General features: G+C 39.5%; 1 protein-coding gene across 1 annotated transcript; it reads right to left on the reverse strand.

The window, feature by feature from the left end:
• Positions 1-71: 71 nt before the first annotated feature.
• On the reverse strand, positions 72-12,588 carry LOC121638670. The gene is made up of 7 exons (XM_041983585.1): positions 12,532-12,588; positions 9,530-9,747; positions 8,709-8,796; positions 7,955-8,615; positions 6,108-6,267; positions 1,766-1,920; positions 72-264 (listed from the first exon to the last, which is right to left on the reverse strand). The coding sequence occupies exons 2-6, from the start codon at positions 9,744-9,746 to the stop codon at positions 1,790-1,792; spliced, it is 1,257 nt and encodes a 418-aa protein (XP_041839519.1). The 5' UTR covers position 9,747; positions 12,532-12,588; the 3' UTR covers positions 72-264; positions 1,766-1,789.
• Positions 12,589-14,824: the final 2,236 nt, after the last annotated feature.

Genomic DNA, 14,824 nt, shown 5'->3' on the forward strand with positions numbered 1-14,824 from the left:
CGGACCACGTGTCCGTTTAAAGTGGACCAAACAGCCGCAGGATTTGAACAACTTTCTGAGCCTAATTTATTTCCAAATTCAGCTTTTATTATACATGGACAGTATAACTTCTATCATATGAATTTTTTTAAAACAAGTTTTCAGAGGTGAATAATGACTGAACAGGACAACAGATCAACATTGCATAATCGTGAGGAACATGGATGAAACTGTAGAGGGTCTAGACAGAACCACTTTCCAGGACAGTCAGGCATGGAGCAGAAGCTGAGGGGGTAAAATGGATTAAATGCTGATTAAAACATTTGGAATTTATTAAACACACACTAAGTAAAAGATTTAGGATGAAGATTATATTAAGAGCTTAATGAAATCAAGGTATCATACAATAATTAAAGTTATACCGTGTAACTTTTTGGCTAGCATAAGCAGCAGACCTGTAGCTTCCCACCGGCACCACAACTGTTGCAAAATTAATGAGTCTCTATCTGTGTTTTGGAGTCATGTTTGCAGAGACCACTTTGAACAGCTGATTTAAAGTCATCAAGCCATAAAACAAAGCGTTTTAGGTTACATGATCCAACAAGAGATGGCCCACTCCTGCAAATTTACGATGTCTGGTTTTTGAGGATGGCAGCCTTCTCGGAGCATTAACATGCGTCAAGTGCTGCATATTGCCCTAAAAAAATCATCTATTATTACTTACATTAATCATTATATTATGATATACTACATTTTTCTTATATTTAGGTCAAAAGTTACATGGTATAACTTTAATACAAAGCAATAATAATTAATGCAATGACACCAGTTATTTTAGTTTTAAGTTACAATTTGTAACTGAGTAACATTTTAAGAACATAACTATACTTGAGTGAAAATTTCCTGTACTTCTACTACCGTTTAAAATGGCATCAACTCTTTTTACATGACAGATTAAAGGAACTATACCTGATTTTATCTCGCTCAGAACGTTTTTTTACATGGTATATTTTCTGGTAAAAGGATTATTCGATAAATATAAATAACTCATTGATAACTTATAACTCATAACTTAAAACTCATATGTACGAGTCCAGGCCTTTTTAGATGGCAAAGCTGCCAATGGCGTGACGCTCTCTCTGCCAATGGGGTAATTCTAGAGATCTTCCGGTTTACAATCAGCCTGTAAGAGCGTTCCCTAACGAGGGGTGTTCTCTCCCAGCGCATGCGCAACAAATCTTGTAAACAGAACAGCATGGCTACCGAGAGGAAAGCTAGGATATCTCAACGGGATGTTACTGTATATACGGCAAAACAGACTAAACGGATTAAAACTGGGCGAGAAAAGAAAGATCTGGAACACAAGTGGGACCAAAATAGGAATAGAGCTCGTGTAATTCTCGGTTTAGCCAACTGGATGTGGACAGCATTTCGAGATGCCTGTGACTGAATTTGGACTCAAAACTGGCTGTAGTCCTCCTAGACAGGGATCTGTTTATTACTTTCTTCTTTAGGAATGTTTCATGAGGAACGTTTAGTATTTTTGCTATAAATGTAGGAGTGTCTCTTCCTGGGGAAAATTGTCAAGGGCGGGGCGTGAAGTTCAAACTAAACTGTTTTCCTCGTTCACGGTTCAAAATTGTGCAAGATCAGGTATAGCTCTTTTAATGATTAAAACAATAACAGATCAAAGCAGATTACATCAAAGCAATACAATTCAATAAAATGGATTAGCACCTGTACTTTTAAATGAGTAATAAGTAATAAGATCAATTTAATAACATACCTGTACCCGAGAACACATTTCTGTTTAAGTTTGCATTGGCTGTCTGGACGCCCTTCGTCCTCCTCTGTCTCTTGCCCCAGTGAACCATTTTGACAGTGCCCTCTCAGCTTCCTGCTGGTTCACTTGTGCCGTCAATGTGTTCTTCTTAAGAGCCTCTGTAAAACAAACGCATCACCCATTACCATGGTACCCAGACGCCATTCTAGCATATGTCTCAGTCTGTCAGTAGTATTGAGGATTTGCAGCTACGTCACAAAAACCACGTGACTGTATACTGCCATGCCCCCATGGTAGACAATTTTGGTAGGCTGTAAGCATAGAGAGCACTGCAAGTATAGCGTGGAAAGCGTTCAGTTTTCTAGAAATATCAATTAGTATGAAGCGGAGTGTCTATATAGCCATGGTTACCACATGTGTAGCAGTGGGTTGTCATAACAGAAAAGATAAGAGATCATAGAAGTCTGATTACTGATTTCCAGCCGAACACGAAAAAAAATAATTGTGTATCGCAGCGGAGGACGGTCCGTGTATAATCTGTCCATGTTATCTTATTTTCTACTGAAAACAAATGATAAACAGGGAAACTAAATTGAGATAATACATCTAATATTTGTGTTTCTGAGATGTGCCAGAAAGTGATGATCTGCCAGAACCCGATGAAGCCACCGCAGGTCTGTTGCTGTTCCTCGCCACAAAACCCACAGGACACTAAAATCCAGGTGACAACGTGTCCTGTTAAACAGAAAACGCACGTTGTGTTTACAGATTAATAACAGCAGATGAGGAGATGTGCTGTAATGAGAAACTATATTCGGACATGTTGCTCACCGTGACTGGAGCACCGACAGAAACTGAGCGACCCACGGCCGCTTGTTACATTTCGGGCAGATGATCACTTCCAATCGTAGACATAACATGCATAGATTTTATCCGCTTAAATAAGGTCCAGCGATGTTCTTGATTTATGCAATTTTCCATCTGGAAAAAGCATCATGGTACCAGTAAGCCCCTTATACTGTGCATGTTTCATGAACGAGGATCACAATGAACCTGTTCATACCGCCCGCCGGTATAATATATATATATATATTAAAAAAAAGATACTGAACTCAAACGCTGAACACGAATGACTGGATCTGCATACAGGCTTGTCTACGCTTCCATCCAGCAGTGTGGGAGGATTATGAATAATATAAACAAGTAATATCGTCGGGTAGCAAACTGGTTAGTTAGCTGCACTCGAGACTGCTGTGATCGTATTCAATTGGCTTTATTTTCTCCAGATAACGGGAGAATGTCGATTATTCAGATACTTGGTGTTGTCAGGAAGAGAAATAACAATGAGAATAATTTGTGCTGCTATTTTCAGGGGGTGGGAGAAAAAGGAAAACGAAGAACGCATCCAAATGTACACTAGTGAATACACTATTGGGAAAGCTTGCCTACCAATGTGGCGGACATGGCAAGGTCACGTGATTCGTGACGACACGTGCAAATCCTCAATATATGTGTCAGTAGTATATTAATGGTTAGCTATAGCAGTCACTCTAACATAAGGTGGAGGATTTTTTTTCTCCACCTCCTTCACCTGAAAGCACGAACCACAGTGATGATACTGAGGACAGACACTCCTTCCTCTGCTCTGCAGTTCTTTACCCGGAGAGCCAGAGTATGTATGTATGTGTGTACATGTGTACTAGACTTGCACGGGACTGTTTTTTCAATCCCACACCTGCTTGCTCCCGCAAATTCTGCGCCCATATCCACCCACTCCAGCCTGCACCCACTGGCCCATGTGTACGAAAATTGGTGTAAGTATACATTGTGCACGGTGGTGTGGTGGTTAGCACCGCAGCCTCACAGCAAGAAGGTCGCTGGTTCGAATCTTGGCTGGGGGGAGGTTCGAACCTTGAGGGCGGTGGCCTTTCTGTGTGAAGTTTGCATGTTCTCCCCGTGTATGTGTGGGTTCTCTCCGGGTTCTCCGGCTTCCTCCCACCGTCCAAAGGCATGCATGATAGGTTAATTGGACACTCCAAATTCTCCCTAGGAGTGTGTGTGTGTGAATGGTTGTTTGTCTATCTGTGTTGGCCCTGCGACAGACTGGTAACTTGTCCAGGGTGTACCTGCCTCTCACCTGTTAAAATGCTGGGATAGGCTCCAGTTCACCCGCGACCCGAAATGGAAAAGCGGTCAAGATAATGGATGGATGTTTGACTTAATGATAAATGCAGTTTGCAGTATTTAGGCGAATCAGAGATCCATATAAATATGGAATAGAAAGCTTTTGTTTTACAGGTGATGCGGAGCCACACACAAATACTCATGTTCTTATATTGGGACATTAGCGAAGCTCCACAGTTTAGATTTTGAAAATCAGAAGCAGAATATCAATCTGAACATCAATATCATGCACCTGCGTGACAGCTGGTGTATCATTGGTCCGACTGTCCTGATCAAGAAAATTATGTGAGAAATCATCTGATTTTCCTTGTATATGATGTATGAGCATATTTTTTACCAGTTCAGCTGAAACAATGATAAAAAACAAAATCAAATAGAAAACATATTTGTTAAGATCTATCTTTCAGCTATGTTACACTTCAGTGTGATAGATTACAAATAAATAAGAATATTATCATGAAAATATTAAAAATGTAAAAAATAGTACGATAGCCTCTCTTTACTGTGTCTCCCAAAACTGATGATGAAAATGATGAAAATTGCCATGGCCACCATAGCTAGATAGCTAGATAGATATTGGTCAGAAATTTGAAGGGTGTTGAAACACAAACAATTTCTTTTTCTTAGAGTAATTTCAATTTAGCTATTTCATGGTTTTGTTACAAAAATATAAAAAATAGACTCGGTGATGCTCCAACCAGTACAGCTGCACCGGCCACCCAGACGCCGTCAATGGAATCATCATGACTGTTCATCAGCGGGTCTCTAGATAGGTCTCTGCCCAGCCAGCAGTGCTAATTTTAGGCATGGCTCAGTCTCATCGTACTGGTACTGCTTCGCCTGACGAAGGAATTTAGGGAGAGAAATCACCCGATCCTCTGAGCTTTTGATATCTCTGATAGTGCTAGAGCCTTGCGCATTAACTCTTCATCATCTACTGACCACAGACAGCGTTAAAACTGCTACTGCATGAAAAATCCAAATTTAATGCAGAATTCAGTGAGAGAATGCTAAACTGGGAAAGAAGCTGCTGCTTCAAAGTGTTGAATGGGAATCATATATAAACACTGTAGCCTTCTTATTCTGGATATAAGCCCTAGCCAGTGGGACTGAAGGCAAGGCAAGATAAGTTTATTTGTATAGCACAGTTCATGTACAGGATAATTTAAAGTGCTTTACATAAAACATTAAAAGCATTACAGGAAAGAATGCAAAAGAATATGTTTCTTTTTACGCTAGTGGTGTTGAAAGTGGATGGATTATGAAGGACTCTGGATACCGACCTGGTGTTAAAAAAGGTTTAGTATGAAAAGTCAAGAATCTAAAAATAGAAAAACTGATCTGCAGAACCTGGTAAATTTCTAAGGCCAATGAAGAAATCCCCTGAACTAAAGGATAATCACCACTTATATAGACTAACCCAAATGGTTACTATCTGGAATGAGTTAAGCTGTGGGACGGGCATGCATACACAAAAATGTGTGTACCTGCAGCTAAGGTTGTTCACTTAGCTGTGAAAAACTGGGATTTTGTGTGAGGAGTTTCATTGTTTTTGCCCTTGGTGGAGAAAAGTCATCCCCCAACCAGGACAGGAACTTCACGGCTGCCACACTGCCCCTCTCTTTGGCTCTGTGTTCCTCAAAGAAATTTGTGAAATGGCCACAGTGATCGTAATTTTGAATCTGCCTCATATGAATCGCTGGAGTCCACATCGGGCTGAACAGCGATCAGCTGATAGACGGCAGTGGAAAACGCTGCTTGATTTTACTGATCTGTACAATCCAATTTAATAATTTTGGGTGGATAAAAACTCATCTATATGCTCAACTGAGTTTCTAATTGTCCTCTTTCATCAAAGAGTCTCAGGCTTCCAGTATATTATGGACCTGGCGACTCTCTGCCCCCTGACCACTGCCTCCCCTCTCCTCTTCCACTCCAGCAGTTTTGGGCATTTTTCAAAATTTGGCAGTGGGCGAAGTTATGCCACAGTTAGGGGGTATAGTTACACTTTATAATATTAATACAAATGCTTGCCATACCTTCCAATAAACTGGTGTCATTACTATACAAGTTTCAGCGCATCTTATTCCAAAAAGAAAGAATAAGGTTGTTTACACATTGACATTTTCATCTTGTGACAGTTCTTTTCCAAATTACTTACCATATACAACACTGAAAAGACGCAAGTCCTTAAACTTCTTTTTTCCGTGACGGCCGAACAGGTTGTAGTCCAATGCCAGCTCGTTTGACAGAAGGAATTTCATCATTCGCCTTGTTGCGTCATCTACACTTGTGCCCCCTACATCTGCTACCACGGCAGCCTAAGGATGAGAGCCAAAAGGAGGAAAAAGAAAGGTTTAGACTAACTGCAAAGACAACAAGAAAATGCTGTTATTGCAAACGGCAAACAGCAGTGTGAATGCGTTTATGCTGAAGGTGTTACACTGAAATGAAAATGAAATAGCTTAAGATGGTGTAATATTGTTAAAAATGGTAGAAAGATGTCTGAACCGTTTGTTTGTTGAAGAATTAGCAGAAGTAATGACACTGAAAACATGCTGGAAGCATAAAAAGGTCAAACTGGTGTATTAATAAAAAAACAGTACAGTATACTTAAATAATTGTAAAAGGCAGGAAGACAGCTAAAACAAAGTTTAAGTGGAAATTGAATGAGGTTCATCATCTAGCTGAACAGGACTGAACCGAAGTCATTGTGAAGTTTAAGGGGCAAACACATACAATGAACATATCTATTCACCTCATTACATGTATGTGTTTTATGTTACACGTGTGTGAGAGCGATAGAGAACAGCTACATTTGTATATAGACACTAAATGACACCATATCAGCACTGTTCAAGGAATGCCACCTGCTGCTGATTAGAGAGAGGATAGCTAGATAGAGGCATTGTAGATAGAAAGATAGCTAGATGAGACTGATGGACACAGAGAGAGATGAGACAAAGACAGATATGCAGACAGACAGTGGAGAGATAGTTATTCTGAGAGTCTTTACAATAGAAGTCTATGGGAGACTTTTTGTCATTTGGAGCAGAATCGCTCAAAATCTGTACATTGCAGCAATTTTAAAGGGGACATATGCAAAATCCACTTTTTTAAGCCCTTAAATACAAGTTTTTGTGTTCTTTGAGGGTTTAGAAGTGCAGAAAAATGTAATTTATTCTCACCTGGTGCTGCGTATATATCTTAGTATTCTTTTTGGTCATATTTTTCAATCTGTTTAGCTTTCTCCATTCGGTATTACATTTTTTTGCCTATTACGTCGCAATATTTGCTGCGGGTCCGCTAAATATGGTCATGGACGTCCGGGTAAACAGTTTCATGATCCACCATTTTTTCCGCTCGCTTCGATTTTGTAGTCCAGGTTTAATCATGCCGAAGTTGCAAGCAGACAAGTCAAAATGTCCGGTTGTTGGGTGTATTAACCCACATCCCCTTACATCGTCCCCTGTCATCAGAGCCTCTGCTAAATGCCTGGTTCCATTTTTTTTTTTTTATTGGAAATGTACCTGCATCGGTGGGTAAAAGCCTCCTTGTTTGTGCAAAGCTCTTTGGACTAATGCTTCAGCAATCTCCGCCAGTATCAAGAGGTTGTGTGGAGCCATACTAATGACAATTTCAGACCAAAGGATTGCAGTTCTACTCTATATAAACCATAAATGATTGATTCACATGTGAAAAGGGAGGATTTAAAAGCATATGTCAACTTTAAAAGAAAGATAGAAGAAAATAGAAGAAAACTATAGCGTAAATGCTGAACGCATTAACCATAACTATAACGAAAAACAGGAAAAAGACATAAGAAAAAAAAGGGAAACTATAATGTGAATGCTTAATGCATTCACACAACAAGCATTAAAGATTCAGCTGGAATGTCAAACAAACATATTTGAAGTTGTAGCCTTTATGTAATTTATTGTAATGCAATACATATTTTAGCCTAGAGCAAATCACTTTGGAGAAAAAAATAAATAAATGTAAACTTACAACAGTAGACATTAGACTGCGGTCTTTCAGTTTCTCATCGAGAGCCTCAACATCAGCTTGAGTTTGCAGAGGGAAGGCCACTCCTTCAGGAACCTCCATCACTGGTGCCTCTTGCTTCTTCAGTAGGGCATTTAATATCTTACTGTGAACCCGCTGGGTCTCCTTCACTTCTTCTAGAATTGTAAGAAGTTTAGAGAACATGGCTTCACAACCGGGGGTTGCAAGACTCTGGGCAGTGGGGCTGGCGCCCTGCTGGATAGTGGAACTGGCAACTCGCTGGGCAGTGGGGCTGGCGCCCTGCTGGATAGTGGAACTGGCAACTCGCTGGGCAGTGGGGCTGGCGCCCTGCTGGATAGTGGAACTGGCAACTCGCTGGGCAGTGGGGCTGGCGCCCTGCTGGATAGTGGAACTGGCAACTCGCTGGGCAGTGGGGCTGGCGCCCTGCTGGATAGTGGAACTGGCAACTCGCTGGGCAGTGGGGCTGGCGCCCTGCTGGATAGTGGAACTGGCAACTCGCTGGGCAGTGGGGCTGATCATTTGCTTTGCTGCTAGCCCAAGGAGTTTTTCAGGGGGAGTGGGTGGAAATTCCTCCTCCGAATCAGAATTCTCAGTTGATTCTAGTTGCTTGCTCTTTTGGCTTTCGAAGAGTTTTGCACTTCCCCTATAGAGGTTAACATAAACTAATCCATATAAACTGCCTCCACATTATTTCTAGAGGAAATGGCCCTTAACCCGCATTTCCCAAAACACTTACTTTCTCTTTCTCAAGCGATCGTCAGTGTCTGTCAGGTCTGATGTATATTCAGCTTGATGGAGTTTCACCCTGGCATCTGTAAAAGTGGCTGTAATACAACGACACAAAATAAAAGGAGTGAGGCAAATATTTAAACAGAACTATATTTACATTGGTGATAAAACAAAGGGCTGCTATTGATCACAAAATGCATGGTTCACATCGTACCACAGTTTTGAGTCTCAGCACATATAATTTTTCTGAGGTGGGTATTTGATATATAATGCACTAAGCAAAAAGCGCATCCCTCTACTTATCTGAACACTATTCAGTGGCTTGAAGCCTTAAACAATAGCAAATCAATAACATTATGCAGTGCTTTATTCTTTTTTTTAAATAAGAGTACATGTTTGTGTCAGCTACTACTTATTTGTTGTTGCATTACTGTTGATAGCCTATGAGTTGACATTAAACATCATTTAAAACCCTTCATTCCAAAATATTTTCAACCATTATAATGTAATCAATAAGGTCTAATCAAGCTCCTTATACCCCTCCGAAGATGTCAAAAAGAAAATATTTTTCCAGAATACATTAGATTAACTTGTTAAAAAAAAAAAAAAAAAAAAAAAAAACTAAGCCATGTGAGGACAGAGAATGAAAAGAAGCAGAGAACTGTGTAGAAAGACATGAGATCAGAGAGAACAGAGAGGACAACCGAGTGCACAGAGTGGAGAAGAAAGCATCCAGAGTGGACTAGCACAGAGAGGAAAAAGAGAAGGACAATATAGAGAAATTGATGCAAACTGACAGGAAAAAAATAAATTAATTGGAAAAGTTACCTGCGTCTCCCATAGCACGCACATTGCAGAGAATCCAGTTTTTGGCTGGTGGTGTTCCCTCTTTCACAGCCTTGGTTACATTCAGGAGCGTGGCTGGTGGCCACCAGCATAATTTTCTGTCGGTGCCCTTGAACCACTCTAATGGAATAATATCCACTTTTTTGCAGCCATCAGAGTCAACTTCATCCACAAACTCCACTATACTGAATGAGGGCATCCTGCAAAGTTCATCAAGTTATGTACTATGTAGCAGAGGCAAAGCTACAAACATATTCTGAAGAGGCAATAAAAGCAGTGGTCTTGTGAAGTCTTTTACCAAAGCACTGGCAAGCTGACCAGACATTTCTGATAACAACTTAATTCCAAGAGCTGTTGAATCAATGGGGTAGTTGAAAAAACATGCCCCCATCCCCAAAAGTTCATATACCACATGTGTTTCTCCAGTGGAGTGCACAATGTTCCTCACAATCACAACTCTGCCCCCCAGTACAAAACAATTGGTACCACTGGAGTTTGAGATTATTGTGTCTTTGTATTCACACATCTTGTATTGTACACCCTGATGCATGGAAAAATCTCTCAGTGTTGGTCCAGTTGCATGGGGCTTTTTCAGCTGAATACCTTCAGGCATTTCTCTAGACATGTGAGGAAATAATTGCCTTTCATTGACACGCCTGACAATTTGCTGCACAGGACCCTGTGGTCTTCTCACCATTTTTTTCAATTGTCCCAAATAATTCTCAAAGGGAAAGCACGATACTGAGTCCAAAGGGCCGTATTTTTCAGCATCATCTGCTAAATGTATAAGATTGTGAGTATTGTTAACTAGAAATTTAGTCCCATATATCTTAGCAAAGTTAGTAACAAAGCATCTTAACAATTTTCTTGCATAACCACAGTACTCTCTACACAGAGGTGACAAAAGTATTCTCATAGCACATGACAAAACAAGGAAGTTTTTGTAATGTTGATTGGGCAATCTTTGAAAAAGCACAACTGGCCCTGTATATAATAAAAACTGCCTAAATTCTGTTGCCTTCCACTGGCTGTACTCAGTCAAAGATCTTGGCTTTCTGGAGAAGCTCCGGGGTAAGCTTTGTCTGCACAGTTTCAAGTGATCAGAGATGGCGGATAAAACAGAGGATGGAACACGGCAATGCAGTGGTCCTTTAAACCACAGAGCAATCATTTTACGCACAATGCCCAAACAAACTAAGTGCATATAATCCAGAGGAAAAGCAGAGACCATACCAATGCCTAGGCCATGGAGAGGTGATTTAGAGTGATGGTGGTCTTCATCAGACATTTGTTCAAACTGAGTGTCTGTCCTCAGGCTGGAATGCATGTCTGGAAAAACAACTCTACCTTCAACATAAATCCCATACTGTGTGCAACGCTCACAAGAACTGTAGCCACCATGACCTTTGATGCATTTTAAAAAAGCTCTTGCTGGAGTGTCGCAGATAAAAGCATCTGGAAATGCCACATTGTACCGTTTGGCATTTAACATTACACCAGTTGTTGTGATGACTTTTAAATCTTCAATAAAATCATGCATGTAGTCATTTGCAGATTCAGGTTTACAGGGACCTGCATAGACACCTATGATGAACACATTTGCTTTGGGTAGTTCAACTATTTTACCTAAAATAGGCCATAGCTGCATATTAGAGCTCCTTGAAAGAGGCAGTCCATCCACATTCACACGAATGGTTAATGTGTCTGTTGTCAGTTCTTGTTCATGTGTCATTTTCAGTTCTGACAGCAATGCACTTGCAAGCCCAAAGTGGTAGTAACTTCCTTTTCCCATCTCTTTTAACTCACAACCTTTCAGTGTACCAAGGAGAGTTCTGGGATCCTTCGGTACATCCAGACCTAGCTCCAAAAGTATAGCTAGTAGCTCTGACAGTGCAGAATGAGACACATGTCGATTAGCTGCCCATTCAGCAAGTTTCCTCTTGGCAGGATCTTCATCACAGTCACTTTCCATGAACATGTCATCAACATCACTGTCAAAGTCCAACTCCAGATTTAAAGTCTCTTCAGCACTGTTCTCCATATCGTCCTTGACTTCCACTTCCTGGTCCACTGCCTGCACTTTCCAGTCCACAGCCTGATCGGCCCGATCCACAGCCTGATCGGCCAGATCCACAGCCTGATCGGCCAGATCCACAGCCTGATCGGCCCGATCCACAGCCTGATCGGCCTGGTCCACAGCTTCCATGGCAAGGCTCATTAAATGCTGTCGCACTCTAGCTTTGATTCTCCTCCTCCTTGTCCTTGAATTGCCATGGAAGTTATCCATTTCACTAAAAAGGAAAAAGAAAAAAATCTTTGCACTATATCTTGATTGCACTGCCTTCATCTTGTGAATGATGTATGTTTTTTTTCTCCACTTCTTCTCCCTCTTACTTTTTATCATCTTGTACTCTCTTCTTGTTCTTCTTTTAACTATTATCAGTTCAACCTGCTTAAGGACTACAAAAATAAATTAGCCATGGGCTACAATCTGGCATATACATTTTTCTAAAAATGCACTGTCCCTATTTTTGTACATAAATAAAAATGTAGTTAAAAAATAAAAAATAAAATAAAAAAAAAACAATAAATGCCCAGCATTGGTCAGTAACATTCTACTACACTCAGTAAAACCAAACAAAACAGGCTTTGTTCCCTTTTTTAATACATGTGAGATGTAAAGATATCAGAAGTTTATTTTTTGGCCATCAACCAAAACCCTAGCACTGGTAAGTCTGTTGACACTTGTTTCCTCGTATACATACGTACATACATACATGAATGAATGGATGAATGAAACTGAACAGAATGAGACAGTGACTGTCCACCCTGATGTTTTTAACATGGCTTCTGGCCTGTTAAAGTTATTACCATTGTTGGGCTTGCAAGTGCAGTGATTTCAGAACTGAAAGGACAAATGAGCATGAACTGGCAAAACATATAAATGTGAATACATGGCAAAATATTAAATTCAAATTACTTACGTGGCAAAGAAGAATGCAGCGTGTGATGTTGTGATAGTAACAGTGATCTGAACAACTCTATAGGGAAAACAATGTAGAAGGGAGAAAGAAAATATGAAAGAAGTTAACAGGAGTCACTTTTAAATTATGTTCTTGCACACATACATATTTATTGTATGATTAAAGTTTACTCACCAACTACAAAACAACATTATTTCCTTGCAGAAATTCACAATTTTAACACACTTGTACATGAAAATTAAATAGTCAGCGCACAAATAAAACAATGAGAAAGAAATTAGAAATTTTGTTTGGATTTGTGTCATTTCTTCATAGAAATTATGTCAAGTCCATTCACACATGTAATCCAATCACACCATTTACTGATGAGATTTTAATTCATTTCCTTGATTTCACACCTTTGCAGCTGTGAACAGATATACTTGACTATATATACAAAATAAAGAGCTCGGATAAACACTGATGTGTTAAGATGGGTAGTTGTTAGATGTCTGTACAGTTAAGCTGTAAGAACTATCAGTTAAATCAATCCAATATGATGCACTTAAATGTTGATGTTTAGCCTTTATGCAGAGAATATTAACAATTTGTCAGAGTATTCTCCTAAAAAACCACAGTACTACATAAAGATACAAAGTTAAAATCAATAATAAATTGAAAAGAACACATTTTACTTTATGAAAGTATGTCATTAACATGAACAAACGAGGAGAAAATATTTTCTTGTATTCAAAATGAGAAGGATTAATATCTCAAATTTAAATTAAAACACTGTATACAATGCTGCTCTCTGGTGCGCCAAACACAGCACATCAGCTCTCTGTACAGTTTATCAGCGCGCACAGACTCATGGCACAGTGCGTGTGACAGGTTTTGGACTGTCGGCAACTTTACTTAAAATCATCACTCGTCATAAATTCTGACAGCTTAGTAAAAAAGTTAATGGTTAGTAATTGTCATACAGCAAATCTACGGATCTTGGCGGAAGTTGAATGGCAGGTTAATGCAGTTTAAACTTAGCAACAGATGGGTTGACTTCTCCACGAAGTGTCGGTAATGCCAGCAGGAGCAACCGTAAAGCAGGCAGGCCGCGCTTCAGTAGCAGTCCTTGAGATGTGGAGTAATGGGTTCACTTGCGTTACTCGATACTCGCGCAAGTAAAGCGGGGGGAGGGGGGGGAAGCATGCGGTCGAACTTGGGCCTGTATAGCCAAAGACCTAGTTACCTAGATAGGTAAATAAATAGCTAACTAACTAAGCGCAAGCTTGAATGTGTGAGCAATTTACTGACATTGCTTGCACGAGCTATTCACTATCTTAAACACTCTCTAGAGATTAGTTGTGTTCAAATCTTTATCGAGGTTCAAATAAGCAATGTAGCAAAATTCCCCAGTGTCAACTTACTATACTTCCTTAATAGTGGTGGTTTAATACATTTTACATGATAGATAGTCAAATTGGCAGCTACTCACCAGCAGCTGCAGCCGCTCATTCCTGGTCCACTGGCTGTTATGAGGAAAATTCAAAAGACCGATGGCGCCCAGTGGGAAGGTAACGTTGGCCTACCCATGATCCTCAGCGAGAGACAGTTAGGTGACGCAAGATTAAACTTTATGCACAATCTACATGTTATTTTTTTTATTGTTATTGTTGTTTAATTTACTTGTCCTAGTTCATTTTTTGTAGGCATTAGGGTTGCCAACTCCCAAAAGTAAAAGGAATCCCACCCCTCTCTTTTAATTTATAAAATAATATTATGGAATTTTATTTATTATTTATTCTTTTATTTATTTATTATATTATATTATATTATATTATATTATATTATATTATATTATATTATATTTGAAACGTCATGTGCATTCACCTATTTCTGTAAGTGTTGCTCAAAACCTGTAAACTGTCTGTAAAAAAAAGAAAGAAAAAAGAATTTCCTCTAAAAAAAAATAAACATGCAGTAGGCCTGTACATTTTCTTGTAGTGAAATTCTGCTTAGTAAATCCAGTAAATCCTCTACATTTTAAATCATGGATCTGTCTTCAATGTTTTTCAGGCAAAGGACCCCCAAACTGATGAAGAAATTAAGCAGATGCCCCAATAGCTGCAAAAAGCAGAAAAAAATTGTCATAATATTTCAGATATATTATTTATGTTTCATGGATAAATGAACAATGTTATTGTGCATTTAAAGCTGTTAAAATAATACAGTTTCAAATATGATTATTTCTCATGTCAAATCAACCAGAATTTCTGCTATCCCCCTCCACAGAACCCCGTTGAAAACCTCTGTTTTA

This window comes from Melanotaenia boesemani, chromosome 4 (assembly GCF_017639745.1).
Source record: "Melanotaenia boesemani isolate fMelBoe1 chromosome 4, fMelBoe1.pri, whole genome shotgun sequence".
Classification (NCBI taxonomy): domain Eukaryota; kingdom Metazoa; phylum Chordata; class Actinopteri; order Atheriniformes; family Melanotaeniidae; genus Melanotaenia; species Melanotaenia boesemani.